This window comes from Mustela putorius, unplaced genomic scaffold, assembly GCF_011764305.1.
Source record: "Mustela putorius furo isolate JIRA1106 unplaced genomic scaffold, ASM1176430v1.1 tig00000508_pilon_pilon_pilon, whole genome shotgun sequence".
In the NCBI taxonomy this organism is placed as follows: domain Eukaryota; kingdom Metazoa; phylum Chordata; class Mammalia; order Carnivora; family Mustelidae; genus Mustela; species Mustela putorius.
In genome coordinates, this window is record NW_025421402.1 from 16,761,448 (window position 1) to 16,778,929 (window position 17,482).

At 35.7% G+C, this 17,482-nt stretch overlaps 1 protein-coding gene across 1 annotated transcript in view; it reads left to right on the forward strand.

Moving 5' to 3' along the window:
• The window catches only part of SPATA17 (spermatogenesis associated 17), a 178,313-nt gene that overhangs the window by 3,714 nt on the left and 157,117 nt on the right, over positions 1-17,482 (forward strand). The window contains exons 2-3 of the mRNA XM_004751466.3: positions 9,917-10,006; positions 11,576-11,657. Coding sequence (XP_004751523.1) covers positions 9,917-10,006; positions 11,576-11,657 — 172 coding nt within the window. The remainder of the gene's footprint in view (positions 1-9,916; positions 10,007-11,575; positions 11,658-17,482) is intronic.

Consider the following 17,482-nt stretch of genomic DNA (forward strand, 5'->3'; position numbering starts at 1 on the left):
TACATTGTACCTTCCCAGTTTTACAGCAATAGTCTTGCTAATTGTCTCACTACTAGTAATGCAGGTCATTCCTTATGCAGCTTGTAACCCCAGTTTCCTCCTCACTCTTCCAGCCTCTGTGATAATAACAATTAGTCTGGAGGCCAGTCTCTTTAGTGACCCCAGAACTCCCCACAGTCTCTCCCATCACCCACTCCCAAAGACAGTGCTGCATGTTTCAAGTTTAGAGTACTGCTTGCCATAGTATCTTTCAGTTTTTAAAGTTTTATGAAGCCAAAGTTGTCAAACTGTTTTTTTTTTTTTTTACTTCAGGGATTTTACCTCTCTTGGAATAATTTTTTCTCAACCCATGGTTATAAGAAAATATTCTGTGTTTACTACTAATATTTTAGAAATTTTATTATATTTTTCTTCACTGTGCAGTTGTGTTTATGTGCATATATCATGTGAGAGAGGGGCTTAGCTCTTAGTATAGAAATTGTCTCTAACCCTTAATTGAACATTGCATACTTTCTTTCCTGGTTTTAAATATTGCAAGACAAATTAAGTTTTAAAAATTGCAAAGGAAGAAGCAAAATTGGCTTTATTCACTGATAACATGATTGTGTGTGTAGGAAACTAAGCTATGGGGGAGCCTGGGTGGCCCAGTTGGTTAAGCAACTGCCTTAGGCTCAGGTCGTGATCCTGGAGTCCTAGGATCAAGTCCCACATGGTGGGTGGGGGGTCCTGGGGGGAATCCCCGCTCAGCGGGGAGTCTGGTTCTCCTTCTGACCTGTCCTCTCTCATGCTTTCGCTCTCTCACAAATAAATAAATAAAATCTTAAAAAAAAAAATTAAAGAAAAAAAAAAAAGAAAACTAAGCTACCTACAAAAAAGATCTAGAAATAAGTGAATTTAGCAAGGCTGTAAGACACAATACCCAATACACAAAAAGCAGTTGTCTTTTTTATATAATAGTAACAAGCAATTGTGATTTAAAACTACAAAAACAATTAAATTTATAGTAATTTATCAAATGCATGTCACTTTGTTGACTTGTAGAAATCTCTTGTGTACACAATTTGTGCACAAAGGTATTTATGTACAGGGTTATGTATAAAGGTGTTCATTAAAGCATTCTTTTTTTTAAAAGCATTATTTCTAATAGGAAAAAAACACAGCAACCTGAAAATACCTTGTGTGTATTTGTAACTAATCTGATTAAATAAATTAAGGCTTATACACATGATGGAATATTAAGTAGCAGTTTAAAAGTGAAGCTTTTTATATATAATGACAAACGCCCCCCCCCCCAAGACAGACAGATTAAGGTTAAAAAATAGGTCATAGAAAAATACGTAGTACATTTAGTATGAAATTTTTATGTATTTATGCAGAGAGACACAGTATATGAAATCATAGATAACAAACTGTTAATAGTGTTCAGATTTTTTAAGACTTGGAGGATAAGGAAGGTTGAAATGGTATCTTAATATTTTTCTCTATATTTTTCTGTACCGTTTAAAATTTTATGTTGTGTATTGGGTATTCGTGTATTAGTTATAAATAAATAGTAAATAAGGAAAAAATATTCTGAGACAAAAATTTTATTTTGCAAACATAAAATTCAACATACAAATTAAGTGGTCATGAAGATGTAGTGGGTAGAAAACTTGGCTTGCCACTGTGAAAAATCAGAAAAGTGAACAAAATAGGTGAAAAATTATTTTTAGACATTGTGTTGCAACAGACAATGTAGGATTATGATCTCTTGCTGAAAGGAAACAAATGAGTCTATCTAGACAATTACTCCAGTTTTATGACTGGCAGTAATTTCTGAGCAAAATTCAAACTCAACAGCTTAGCATTCATATTGTCCAGCATCTATTTCTAAATTAGTAGTATGACAAAAATGTAGCAAACCATGACCTATAACGAGGAAGAAAAAAAATTGATTAATAGAAACAGACCTGGAAATACAAAGCTGATAGAATTAGCCTACAATGAGTTTTAAATAGCTCTCAAAACACTCTTAAGGACTTTAGGGAAAATATAAGCATATTGAGGAGTGAAATGGAAATAAGAAGCAGATGAAACTTTTAGAGACACAGAACAGATGATCTGAAACAAAAAATTCAGATGGACTTAATATCAGATTAAAATCCTGTAAATAAAACATTAGTGAACTTGAAGACCTTAGGTAAGACCTTAGATAGATATTGTTGGGTAGAGTGTTCTTTAGAAATTGATTAGCTTCAAATTGGTTGATAGTGTTGTTCAGGTCTTCTATATTACTATCGATTTCTTGTATAGTTGTCCTGTCACCTATTCAGAGAGACATGTTGAAATATCTAACTGTTATTTTGAATTTGTTCTTTCTCCTTTCAGTTTTGTCAGGTTTTGTTTCACATATTTTGAAGCACTGTTATTAGGTTATTAGGTGCATACTCATTTAGGATTATTACATTTTCTTAATTAACCTCTTTATCATTACAAATGTCCTTATGCATGATCATTTTCCTATCTTTAGTTTACTTTAAATGTCAAAATTACTTTAAATTCTAAAACTATTTGAATAAAATAAAAGTTCTGAGATGCCATTCTTTTGTGTATGTATACACATATGTACATATATATACATACATATATATTTAAAAATTCTGAAATAATCTGAAACTTAAAGAAGTTGCAATACAGTACAGAAGTTTTGTTTTTGTTTTTGTTTTTTCACAAATCATATGAGGGTAAGTTGCAACCTCATGACCCATTGCCCCCCATCCCCCCATTCTTTCACTTAAGGACATTGTATAACCAAAAAATTCCACCATCAAAATCAAGAAATTAACATTGATACATTTCTGCCATCTGATCTCCAGATTCCATTCAAGATTTGCCAATTGTTTGACTAATGTTCTTTATAGCAAAAGGATTATATGTATCTTATCTCTTTAGTTAACTTTAATATGGAACATTTTCTCAGTTTTTCTTTGATTTTCATAACCACCTTATTTTTGAAAATCACAGATCAATTATTTTGTAAAAGTTCACTCAATTTGGGTTTGTCTGATTTTTTTCTTCTTGATTAGATTCAGCTTATGTATCTTTGGCAGAAATGTCGCAGAAGTGGTCCTGTAATCTTTTTTAATGCATCCTACCAGATACTGCATAATTTTGATTTGTCCCATTACTGATGGTAACTATTTGGATTATTGACTAAGATAGTTTCAGCTAGACTTCTCTACTGTTATGGTCTCTTTTTTTCCCCTTTGTAATTAGTAGGTATTTTCAAAAGTAGGTGATTTGAAACTGTGTATGTATTCCATTCCTCATTAATTTTTCAATTTATTTATTATGCATACTATTATGGACTCATAGGTTCCTATTCATTGGGTTAACATTACTTATATTACTTAGGTTCATGCTAGTATTGTCTTAGATTTGTCCAATGGGAGCCACTATAAGATTTTGTTTTGTGTGCTGATGATCGTAATACTTTCTTGCTTTCCGATGCACACAAAAAATGTTCAAGGCTCATCTTTTCTTTTCCCACCCAAACTCTGGAGTCATCCATTTCTCCAAAGAATGCTTGCTGCTTTTAGTGGATGCTTATGCTATTGGGTGTTTCAGGGTCTCACAAGTGGACAGAGCAAGAAAAGATGTGTATATATGCTTTGTGTTCAGTCTGCATGTGTACTTCATTTATCCATCCATCCATGTATATATTGAAATCCATGTGTTTACATTGACAATTCCATTTCAAATCCAGCATCACAGGATTAACTCTAGTTTATCTCGTTCCTTTTCTAATGCTGCTGAACCTGGCTCTCATTATCTTTCATATATTCACTTATTGGACCAATCCTTCTGTATATAACAAAACTTCTGTCACCGTAACCATAACTGTCCTCTCTTTTATGGATTCCCTTTTCCTGGAGTATGGGCTCCACCTCTCCATGTTGGATTATCACTCATTCCCCAGCTTGGATACCCTTTCCATCATTCTTGGGTTCTTACTCCCTGTTCCACCCAACCTTGTGGAGGCTTTCCTCACCTTTCCTTGACACCCAGAGTTAGGCCTTCTGTCCATGGGAACACTGTCCTTAGATTGTGACATCTTACCCCAGCCCAGGCCTACATATAGATAGATGCCCACCTTACCTACACAGGCTTAGCTGAGCCGCTGTGACTGCCCATCCCCCAACACTCCCAACCCTTTAGCACAGATTCCTGGTTTCCTTCCCCACTGCCAATTTCTTTAGGACTTAATTGTTCAGGAAATGAAGAGAAGGTAGAAGGAAGAGGTAGAAAAGTAAATAATCAAACACTTTGCAAATATGTTATGAATCTGCATGTTAATTCTTACTTTATGCTCTAATACATATGTATTTATAACTCATTATTCATTGAGCTGTGAAATAATAATAATAATAATGAGGACTATTAATGAAAACACAACATGGCTTCTAGATTCTAAAATGTAGTTTATATTTTTCAACTAGTTATTGACCTCTTATTAGGCACATGAGTGATAATTAAAACACAGTGTAGATTAAACATAGTTTCTGCCTTTAAGAAGCTTGACATCCTTGAGACCTAATAGTGAAGTGAGAAGCAAAAACTGTTTTACACATCAATATATTTTACAATGTAGGGCAGCTAATATTGGAATTTTATTCCTAGTATCTAAAGTAGTTAAAAGTCATATGGTAATGAGAAGCAAAGAAGATTGGGTTTTTAATCTAGTTTTAATTCAGGAGCTAGTACACATAGGTCAAACTAAACAGTATGTTGATACGTAAAATGTGTATTTTTTGTACATTACTAGAAAGACATTTAGCTACACATTTTTTTTCCATTTTCTATTTATTGTCAATTAATTTCCAGCAGCTAATGATACACATGAATATAGTGTTATCCGGGGTTATAGTACTTATTTCTAGTTGATGATAAAGTGACTGGAAACTTGCAGCTTTTTTCAATGTTTTATTACATTCCTGGTAATACTTTTGGTCTTTCATCATTATTAATTCATTTAGTATTCATTGTGATAATACTGATCATAATAAATTTATTTCAAATTCATGTGGATGTCATATTTTATTCACTGCTATAGGATTTTCATTGTAATTTGGAACTAATTAATATACCATTAAAATAAAGTGTTACCCACATTTTTCATTTTAAACACAAAAAGTCTAGCAGTTCATGACATATTATATGAGTATTCAGCATCCCAATGGTAACCCAAGTATCTGTAAATTTCATTTTTTAAGCAGTTAAAAAAAGGACAACAGAGAAATGTGTATGGAAGTTGAATTACAGCATAGAAATTAAAACTTAGCAGTAAGTTAGCTACTAGTTATTTTTTAAAATATTTCCCTTTAATTAAGATGTATAGTTCTTATTAGTGTATCTGTGCTTATGTTTATATACATTGGTGTTCATAAGTTTAAGAAGAAATAATTTAATCTTCTTCCTGACTATGTATTACATGTTAGTATTATTACCAGAAGAGATTAGAAAACAAAGCCAAAACGGAAATATGATTGCTTATTCCACATTTCTAATAACAATAATAAGTGAAGAGTAGGTTCAAGCTATACATTAGCTTAAAAGTATTAGATATATTCGTGTATCTTACTTCAATATTTTTTTCTTCCTTTTTAAAAAAATATTTTACCTATTTATTTTATTGAGAGAGCCGGAGCATGAGCAGGGGAAGGAGCAGAGGGAGAAGCAGACTGCTTGCTGAGTAGGGAGCCCTTTGGAGGCTGGATCCCAAGCCCCTGGGATCATGATCTGACCTGAAGGCAGACGCTTAACCTACTGAGCCACCCAGGCACCCATCTCCTATTTTGAAAGACTTGTTGATTTTTGGTGGGGTAGGAATGACAAGTATTTTCAGTATTTTAAATAAAGTATATTAAAAACAAGGAAAACAGATCTATAATCATATTAAATGTTAGGTTAAATACCCATAAAGAGCTGTTTTGTCTCATCATGAATTTCACTTCACATCAGCCTTACTGAATAAAATTATTTTTTCCTTCTTCACACTCTATCATCTTTGAATTGCTTGCTCTACTGGACGTTGTATTACTGTATCTTTTCTATTTTTGCTATAATGACATTTTATATTTTGTACTATCGTATTTTACTGGCTAGGATATGATTTTAAAAGAAAAAAGATTCCCTGGAATGCTGCAACTCTTTGAAACACTGACCTTGTCTTCATGACTTCTTCACAGCATTGGTACTGCTCAACCATGGTCTCCCTTCCTGCTATGTTACTATTAACTTCCATAACACTGCAAAATACTGTCTCTTAAAATTCAACTTTCTTTTTTCTTTCCTTATTTAACGTCCTAAACTTTTGTGAGCTTTTTGTTCATATAAATGAAAAATTTCTGTTATGTGTTTAAAGGCTGAATTATTTTTTACCAGCAATATTATGAGTTCCTGTTGCACTCCATTCTCACCCATACCTGGTATATCTGAAATTTTTGATTTTTTAAATAATTTTTATTAACATATAAAGTAGTATTTGCCCCAGGGGTATAGGTTGTGAATTGTCAGGCTTACACACTTCACAGCACTCACCATAGCACATACCTTCCCCAGTGTCCATAACCCAACCACCTTTCCCTTCCCAGCAACCTCCCAGCAACCCTCAGTTTATTTTGTGAGATTAAGAGTCTCTTATGGTTTGTCTCCCTCCAGATCCCATCTTGTTTTATTTTTTCCTTCCCTACTCCCCAGACCCCCCACTCTGCCTCTCAAATTCCTCATATCAGGGAGATCATATGATAATTGTCTTTCTCTGATTGACTTATTTCGCTCAGCATAATACCCTCTAGTTCCATACATGTCATTGCAAATGGCAAGATTTCATTTCTTTTGATGGCTGCATTATACACATACACACACACACACACACACACACACACACACACATACCACCTCTTCTTTATCCATTCATCTGTTGATGGACATCTAGGTTCTTTTCATAGTTTGGCTATTGTGGACATTGCTGCTATAAACATTTGGGTGCATATGCCCCTTTGGGTCACGACATTTGTATCTTTAGGGTAAATACCCAGTAGTGCAATTGCTGGGTCATAGGGTATCTCTATTTTCAACTTTCTGAGGAACCTCCATGCTGTTTTCCAGAGTGGCTGCACCAGCTTGCCTTCCCACCAACAGTGTAGGAGGATTCCCCTTTCTCTGCATCCTCTCCAACATCTATCATTTCATGACTTGTTAATTTTAGCCATTCTGACTGTGTGAGGTGATATCTCATTGTAGTTTTGATTTGTATTTCCCTGATGCGGAATGACGTTGAGCACTTTCTCATGTGTCTGTTGGCCATCTGGATGTCTTCTTTGCAGACTTCAACTCTATTACAAAGCTGTAATCATCAAGACAGTATGGTACTTGGCAAAAGCGGACACATAGATCAATGGAACAGAATAGAGAGCCCAGAAATAGATCCTCAACTCTATAGTCAGCTAATCTTCGACAAAGCAGGAAAGAATGTCCAATGGAAAAAAGAGTCTCTTCAACAAATGGTGTTGGGAAAATTAGACAGCCACATGCAGAAGAATGAAACTGGACCATTTCCTTATTCCGCATACAAAAATAGATTCAAAAGGGATGAAAGGCCTTAGTGTGAGACAGGACTCCATCAAAAAAATCCTTGAGGAGAACACAGCAATCTCGTTGACCTCAGCTGCGGCAGCTTCTTGCTGGAGACATTGCCAAAGGCAAGAGAAGCAAGGGCAAAAATGAACTATTGGGACTTCATCAAGATCCAAAGCTTTTGCACAGCAAAAGAAACAGTCAACAAAGCCAAAAGGCAGTTGACAAAATGGGAGAAGATATTCGCAAATGACATATCAGATAAAGAGCTAGTATCCAAAATCTGTAATGAACTTGTCAAACTAAACGCCCAAAGATGAAATTTTTGATTTTTTACCGTAGATGTTGATGTCTTTTCATATCTTAGTCCCAGTTTATTTTATTGTTTTTAGGAGACTGATGATCATCTATGACACAAAATTTTAATTTTATATTTGAAAATGGCTTGTGTGCACTCTTCTTTTTATTTTTTTTTCTTCCTTTTTATTCCTCCTCTTTCACTTTCCTCCCATCTCCTATTTTTATCCTTCCTTCCCATGAAGTGATGGTTAAGAATCCAGCTTTTGGAGCCAAACTATGTAGGATAAAATTTCAGCTCTGACATTTATTAAGATGTGACCTTAGACATATCCCTATACCTCTGTCTCCCTTAGTATCTTCCTTTGTCAAATGGGAATAATATTTTAATGTTGTGAGTAGGTATAGTGATAGACGCTCCTGTGTGACAGTCTTCACAGGGATTAAATATGTCTGTAATAGGCATGCTATTCCCCAGGAGAAAGCAGCTTTGGTAAGTCATAGACTGTTAGGAGAAACATCAGTTCCCTCTGGAGCCACTGAGGATGCATGTGGGAGAAAGGGGGTAATATTGTGGATTTTTAGATTTTAAAGTTTAGTGGAAAGACCATTATCAATCAGTCATGATACACGACTGTGTTAAATATTAAGAGCAATTGGAGTGTACAATGGTAAGGCCTGCTGTAGTCTGGGGAGTCGGAGAAGGCTCGGGGGAGTGAAATACTTCAAGTTGTTCTCTCTGCCATGTGGAGCACAATCATTTGAACCAAGAATATGGTTTATACATGTCTCTCCTATAATTTTTAGATGTAGAACAAACATACAATGATAATTGCACTTTCATTTCTTCTAATTGTCTAGAGTGTCCTCTTAACATCACCGGCTTGTGTAATTCTCTCTGCTTCTCTTCATATCTGGATCACTGATGGATGCATAGTTTTTGTTTTCCGTTTGCTTTTTTGAGTCCTTTAGAGTCCTTTCTAGGTAACTCTCTTTTCTGCTTATCTGGGACTATAATCCATCTACTTGTTTCTCCAGCTTTTTGCCACTGACAGCGTAACTGCTCATCCTAGTTTCTTTCTCTTAGCCAACTTCATAGGATTGTTTAAGAATTTCATTGTTTGGATTTTTTCCCCCCTTCTGTTTCTGTTCTAATTATAACATATAAATCTATATAGTTAATCTAGAATATAATAACCACAAAAAAATAACCTGTCAAAGGAAACACTATTTTGAGGGAATTAAAGCAAAATTAAGAAATAAATGGTTAGCCATTTTTAAGTCATTCAGCAAACATAAAGTGCTAATTAGGTGCCAACCAGCATTCTAGGAAAGAAATTACTTTGTGGTACACAGTAGTTGCCTTAAGCAATATCATATCTAATAGGGACAGGGAGGCTGAATTATAATGACTGGTAAAATTAAAATGGAGATCTGTTTTTGCTGTAAATCAGTAAAATCTAACAGCTGAATTTCTTGTCTTTATAAGCCTATGGCCCTGCCCCTGCTTTAGCTTAAATAGAGTTTCTGAGAATTCTATCTAGAATAAGCATTCTGGGATGGATTCATGTTACTTAGAGGCAGTTCAGTTAACTGATGCGTGGAGTCAAATATGCAGGCATTTTAATCTTGCATGATATGTGTAGTGGCATTTAAATAGTAAATTCAAGTAATTACAGTTTTAAAATAATGAAAAAAATGCATGTTGTTTTATTTCCTTATGAGAATCACTGGTAAATTAATTAGTTGCAAAATAGGTGATTACAAAAATGAAAGAAAAAGTAAAGCTGTTGAAAGCACATAGCCTCTCAGAGAAAGGTTAATTTTAAAAATATAGCTCATGATTTCTGAAATGCTTTATTTTGTATTTTAATTTTATTAAAAATGACATTTGAATTATAATTATAATTTTGGAAGAAATTAAAGGTTAAGTTTTAACAGGTTGATTTGCTTTGGAATTATATTAGTCACTAATGAAATGCTTTAAAAAATTTCTTTTTAGTGTTGTAGATGTTTTTAGGAAAAAGGAGTATGATGCAGCAGTTAAAATCCAGAGCTGGTTTCGAGGATGTCAAGTTCGGGCATATATCAGGTATATGATTTTGTTATGGGAATGTCAGATATATGATAAAAAAACGCTCATTAGAAAATATGATTTATTCATGTAAGTGTTGATTACAAATAATCTTTTCCTTATAATGAATTTAATAAATTATATGATGTCTTTTTTTAAAAAAGATTTTATTTATTTATTTGACAGAGAGAGATCACAAGTAGGCAGAGTCAGGCAGGGGGTGGGGGAGGGGGAAAGCAGACTCCCTGCTGAGCAGAGAGCTGATGCAGGGCTTGATCCCAGGACCCAGAGATCATAATCTGAGCTGAAGGCAGAGGCTTAACCCACTGAGCCACTCAGGAGCCCCTATATGATGTCCTTTTTAAAGAAATAACTTTTTCTGGTCTTTTCTTACATATCAAAAAACTAAATTATATCAACCATATCTCTAATTTTAAAAAATACTCAATATCATAATTAGATTAGATTCTTTCCTTTGAATTCCATAGCATATGACAAATGACTGGACTTTATTTATAGCAATGAATTCACTGATTGTTAAAAAAGGAAAAACAGGGAGCCTGGGTGGCTCAGTGGGTTAAGCCTCTGCCTTTGGCTCAGGTCATGATCTCAGGGTCCTGGGATCGAGCCCCACATTGCACTCTCTGCTCAGAGGGAATCCGGCTTCCCCCTCTCTCTCTGCCTGCCTCTCTGCCTACTTGTGATCTCTCTCTGTTACATGAAGAAATAAAAAAAAAAAATTCTTTAAAAAAAAAAAGGAAAAACAAAATAAAATAAAACAAAGGAAGTTGTTCCAGTCTTCTTCAGCATGTTGATGCATAAGGGCAAATGATATGAGAATGCTGCAGTCCTGATTGTAAAGAGACTAAAGCTGTACTCCCTATCGTAATTGCTCTCACTTTTTCTTCAGCACTCAAACTTTCCTTCAGTCTCTCACAATTCTGAAAAGCATTGCCTGGATAAGGTGGAAGAAGAAAAACCCTAGTACATAATAACTCATTCAGATGATCAAGTGGGGTTATAGTGTCTAGTGTCTTCTGTTAGCTTGTGGGATCCTGACTTGCAGATCCATGCGAAGATGAGATTTCTCTTTTGGCCCCCCCATACCAATGAGGAACATGATAACAAAGAGAGTATTTTTTTAATTCAGCAGATTAACTTGTCATTAGCTTAGATTGACTGGGAAATATAAGCATGAAAAAGGAAGTGTTTCCTTACCTCAAGAATTACTTCAAAGTACTTATGATGACTTATACCAATATTGCCTGGCTTATCTCTTGTTCCTTTGACCTGTTTTATAGTCTTAACATTCAAAAATATTTCCAAGAATTAGTATTGAAGAGTATTTGAAATTTAAAGATATTTAATCATAAGCCCAAAAGGAATACTGAATATTTATTTCTGTCCCTTTTTTCTACTTTTAGAAATGGTTAATTCTATTGCAGAATGATAGCTCTACCCTTTAAAAGTACACAAAAATTTGCCTTTGAATTTGAATTCTTGAATTGTGGAAGATACAGTCTAAGAAAAAATTTAAACAATAATCTTGTTCAAGGAAGCATACTAATAAGTCTGTTTTTCACCCAGGTATTTACATAGAGTAGCAACTGTTATTCAAAAATGGTGGAGAGGTTACTCAGGCAGAGAAGAGTATCGGCTACTTGTAAAGGTAAATATTATAAAATTTATGTATGTTAGCATTTGAATTATACAATGTACTGTAACTTTAGTCATATTTACATGCAGCGTGGAAGTTATTGCTATAAATATTTACATAAAAAGAAAACTGGGCTTGGGATGCCTGGGTGGCTCAGTTGGTTAAGCCGCTGCCTTTGGCTCAGGTCATGATCCAGGGTACTGGGATCGAGTTCTGTGTTGGGCTCCTTGCTCAGTGGGGAGCCTGCTTTTTCCTCTGCCTCTGCTGCTCTGCCTGTCACTCTGCCTCCTTGTGCTCTCTCTCTCTAACAAGTAAGTAAATAAACAAAATCTTAAAAACAAAAACAACAACAACAAGAAAATTGGGCTTAAATTTTAGAATGAGACCTCTTCTGAAAAGCCTTTTCTGATTTTCCATGGAGAATTGATGACTCATTTCTTCGTACCCAGATGACACCAGACATTTTCTTTTTGTTAAAGTAATTTTCTCAGTGTATGCATTTATGTGCACTTATTTGTCAATGATTTTCTCCAGGTTCTAGGTGTTGAGCCCTTTCAGGGTAGGCACAGCAGCTTGTTCATTTTTGGGCCATCAACACTTAGATTAATCCCTGTTTCATAACATAGTCAGTACACATTAAATGAATTAAAGTGGCCAAAATTAATTCTACAAAATATAAAAATAAGGTGATTTTAGCATTGTCTGTTATTGGCTGTGGGGATATCGGCTGCTGGGATATTTTCAAGATTTGCCATAAATGTGGTTTACCACAACCATCTCTGTGCACTGATAGTCTTGTAGAAGTATATGGTAGCATGCCAACTTTCACTTCAGCTAAGAGCTTTAGGATAATAAGAAAAAAACATTTTTTTTTTTTAATACAAAGTGAGAAAGCTTCTAATTAGTGGCCTACTTCATTTATTTTTTGGTTTGTTACTATTTTTGACTATAATAACGTAAATTTGTTTTTCATTTGTTCTTGATTAGTTGCATCTAAGTGAAATTAAAAGATATAGAGAGGGAAAGATAAAAGTAAGTAGGTAAGTAAGTGATAAGCATTCACCTTTGGTGAAAAAAACTTTAAAACATGTAGAAAAAGTATAGGAACTGTTTGGAGGAAGAGCCTACTATTTTAAATTTAGTGAAACTAAGTATTCAAACAGAAATTCTGCCCTGAACTTTTTTGTAACTGTTGGGTCTCTCTTATAGCTAGTTTTAAAACCACAGTGATGCTTTTACGGCACAGATGCTTAACCAACTGAACCACCCAGAGGGGTATTTCAAAACTCTGTGTGTGTGTGTGTGTCTTCTTGATCATCAAGCGTTTTTACACTAGGTTTAGCATTCACTGATGGCTTTGTCCAGAATCAATTATTAGGGGCGCCTGGGTGGCTCAGTGGATTAAAGCCTCTGCCTTCGGCTCAGGTCATGATTCCCAGGGTCCTGGGATCGAGCCCCGCATCGGGCTCTCTGCTCCGCAAGGAGCCTGCTTCCCCCTCTCTCTCTGCCTGCCTCTCTGCCTACTTGTGATCTCTGTCTGTCAAATAAATAAATAAAATCTTTTTTTAAAAAAAAGAACCAATTATTATATTTGTTAAATAGCAATTTTCTAACTCTGTCATTTTTTTCTACATTTACTTGTTAGCATGTTACTATAAGAAAAAGCTCTTTTCTTTGTTTGTCCTTTTTAAAATTTTTTATATCAGTATGAACTCATGGATTCCTGTTTTATTCAGTGGGCTATACTAAATTACTGTCACTAATTGGTTTGGTGTTCAAATTGATTTGGTCAGCAGAAGCTCCTTCTTCAAACCCACTTTTAATAGCATCAGATTACTTAAATGGGATGATCAAAAAATTAAGGTATTTTCTTTGGAGTGCTGAGTGATCTTTAGCCCCATTATTCATTCATAGTTGGGGGTCTATGTCAATGTATAGACAAGACAATAAAATATATGTATGCATATGGCTTTCCATGAGCATTACTGACTTAACTTCCATTGCTGGAATTGCTACTTACAAGCCACTAGTAAGAAGGTTATAAATGATTGAGACCTCTTTTATCAAATATACAAGAGTATAAACATTTCAGGGGCTATTGTCAATGTATTCAACTTGGGAATCTGTATTTATTCTAATGATGTTGAGGTTGCTGAAAAAATATTTTTAAAAATTCATATGGGGGGGCACCTGGGTGGCTCAGTGGGTTAAGCCGCTGCCTTCGGCTCAGGTCATGATCTCGAGGTCCCGGGATCGAGTCCCGCATCGGGCTGTCTGCTCAGCGGGGAGCCTGATTCCTCCTCTCTCTCTCTCTGCCTGCCTCTCTGCCTACTTGTGATCTCTCTCTGTCAAATAAATAAATAAAATCTTAAAAAAAAAAAATTCATATAGGGGTTCCTGGGTGGCTCAGTGGGTTAAGCCTCTGCCTTTGGCTCAGGTCATGATCTCAGGGTCTTGTGATCGAGCCCCACATCAGGCGCTCTGCTCAGCAGGGAGCCTGCTTCCTCCCCTCCAAACGCCTGCTTCTCTGCCTATTATGTGATCTCTGTCACATAAATAAATAAATAAAATCTTTTAAAAAATTCATATAAAGATCAATTCTAGGAAATTTGTTTTGTTACTTTAGTGTCTTAACTGAGTTTGATCAAAAAGAATATCACTCAGCATGATCACTAAATTATTCTACAATTTTGTATCTAATTATCTTTGAGCTCTTGGGGTAAAAATGATAGAGATTTTCCTCATTTAGATTGGTTCTGATAGTTTTTAAGTCTGTTAAGCTATAAGCTATTTTAGGACAGGTCTGTTTTATTTATTCCTTTTTTGCCATTATGTATACAGGACCTAACATAAAAATCTCAAATAACATAATTGGACCTCAATAAGTAATTATTGAATGAAATTATAATAGCTGTAGTTTACTGATTAACTACTATGCCTAAAATATTATAGCAAACATTTTTTAAAAATATTATTTATTTATTTATTAGAGATCACAAGTAGGCAGAGAGTCAGGCAGGGGGCGGGACCGCTGAGCAGAGGGTCTGATGTGAGGCTTGATTCCAGGACCTGAGATCATGACCTGAGCTGAAGGCAGAGGCTTTAAATTTAACCCACTGAGCCACCCAGTCACCCCTGTAGCAAACATTTTTGTGTTTAATGTGTATACCAACTAAAGTCTCACACAAGTCCTATGAATATTATTACTGTTTTACAGATGAAGGATTTTAGTCTCAGATATGGTTACTTCCCCAAAGACATACTGTTAGTGATGTGTGGAGAAAAGTTAAAACCCAGTTTGATGTGATTCCAAAACGCTTATTTACTGAAGTGATAAGGCAGTTGAAATTCAGGTCACTATTGAAGAATTCCCTCCTTTGGGTTATACAGAAGTCCACGAAGCTTAAGTAGTGCTAACATACCAGAGATCCCCACCTTTGTGGAGCTTCATTCAGAGGAGGTCCTTTGTCCTGGCCCATGTATTTGATCTTCAGTGTTCATCCTTTGAGAACTCTCTGGCTGGTGGGCCACATAAAAGGAATGGGAATTTTTGTCAATATCCCAATATCCCTAGTACTTCCAGTCCTATCTCCTTCACAGGTGCCACCAACTTTAGTCCTAGAGTTTTAGCCACCTTGGAACCCTGGAAAAAATAAAATTAAGATGTTAAAAAAAAAAAAAAAAAAAAAGAAGTGACAGTAATGCCAAATGTTACATTTCCTTATTTTAAAAAGCTAATGCCCAGCTCTTCTCCAGACATGTGGAATCTTTTATTTCTCTTTCTCTGCCCATATCTCTCCTCTTACTGTCTCTCTCCCATTCCAGCATAATTTCTCAGAGCTCAGGTTTTAAGAAAGCGAAGCTCAGTAGGGATGCACAGTCACACATAAGCCATCTGAGGCAAAACACATGAAAGGACCTGCTACGTTCTTGGGTTGGGGGGTAGGACAGGAATTAAAGAAGTCTACAGGAATTGTTTAAGTCTATGTTAATTATCCTGTCACACACATAAGTCTGTAGTAACTATGTTTAAATCGTCATTTCCCAAATTTATTATGCATATATATTTTTTGACCTAACAGCTATATACGCAATAATAGCAATGCCATGAGTGAGGCTTTGAAATTGGGAATGAGCATGGTGTGATGGGAGGTGGGAGGGATGTTGATCTGGGTGGCTCAAAGAATTTGGGGACTAGCAGAAGGTTGATGTGAATGTGACTTTTAAAAAGTAATTTCCTACATTTTAAAAGGAATTTCTTGTTTAAAAACTTTATATTCATAATACCCACTGGGTGTGGTGCATAAACCATGAATTTTGGAACACTATATTTTGGAACACAGTATATTCATTATTTAATATTTTCCAACAATCTATTAAGTAGAAAGTGCATTTGTTATTTTCATTTTATGGATAGAAAAATGGGAGCTTAGGAAGATGTGGTGGTTTGCCTCAAGTTCTCAGTTTCTGATCTATATAGATCCACATGCTAACTCCTTATTAAAATCTCTGTGTGTCCCTCAGGTACCCCAAACCTGTTCCTCCTTATGTATTCCTTCATTCAGATAAATGGTACAACCATTCAACCAGAAATCCAGTCATCCTAGGCTCTCCACTATCTCCTCCTCACTACCCTTTATTTCCTATCAGGCATCAAGCACTTTCCATTTCCCCTCATAAAAGTCTCTTGACTTCAGTCCAAATATCATCATTTTACTTGCATGCCTACGGCCCTTGCCATAGCATACTACAAAAAGTTTACATTTTTCATGTGACATGTGACATGTCAGGTTTTTCATAGTCTCTGATTGCTTTTTCTCTAACCTCGCTTCTTCCTACACCTGTATAAAATATACTTTGGACACATTAAATCATTGGCCATTGCCAAAATTCGCAGTGTGCTACAAGTATTTTACAAATGCCCCGTACCTTGCCCAGAATGCCTTCCCTCCCTCCTTCGCTCTGACCTGCCTCCCGTGGGTCCAGAGCCCTACTTACTCTTCCAGACTTGACTTTAACATTAACCTTCCCTGATCTCCTGAAGCTGAGTGTACAATCGTGGGAGACTGCAGAGACCAGGCGTGCCTTCCTAGCTTTTTGATGTAGGCATTTGTCCCACTGTTCTTCATCTACATCTCTTATTTGACTGGGAGCTCCTGAATGGCAGTAACTGTTTAATTTTACTGTATCACAAATGTATCACAGCAAATGTCACATAGAAAGCCTGCCGACATTTTTGCTAACTGATTACGTGATTCACAGGGATATATATGTTGGAAGACTTTTGCTGTGGTCAACACAGCTGGTGATTTTATCTGTGCATCAAAATTATTCACTACCCTCTTCTTCATACAAGAGTGATTCTTTCCCATCTCATAGATTTTGGGCTAAGCCATGTGTTGTGGGCGGATGGGACATATGCCACACTCAAGATGAAGCTTTAAGAAGCTTTCTCCCTCTTTCCTTCTGGCATAAGAATGGCACACCTCAGTCTTGGGCCGCTCCTTCATCCTGGGGGTTAAGAGGAAGAGACGTAGAGCATAGATAACTATAGGGAACCCTAGTCTACCCGTAATGTGAAGGAGAAACTCTTTGTTTCCTAAGCTACTAAGACAGCTGCATTTTTATCTCCGCAGACCTGATTAATGGTTATAATGATAATAAAAGTGTGCATGTTTATAAGAAACATTCCGAATGGGGCACTAAGTGAAGCTTACAAAAAAGATGTTTTCAGCTTTTTGAGTTTGTGATGATGTTAGGACACCTCCATGTGGTGGTATCTTGTAAGGCGATTTTGTAGAGTCTCTCGGCAGAGTGTTTGGCATATAATAATTAAC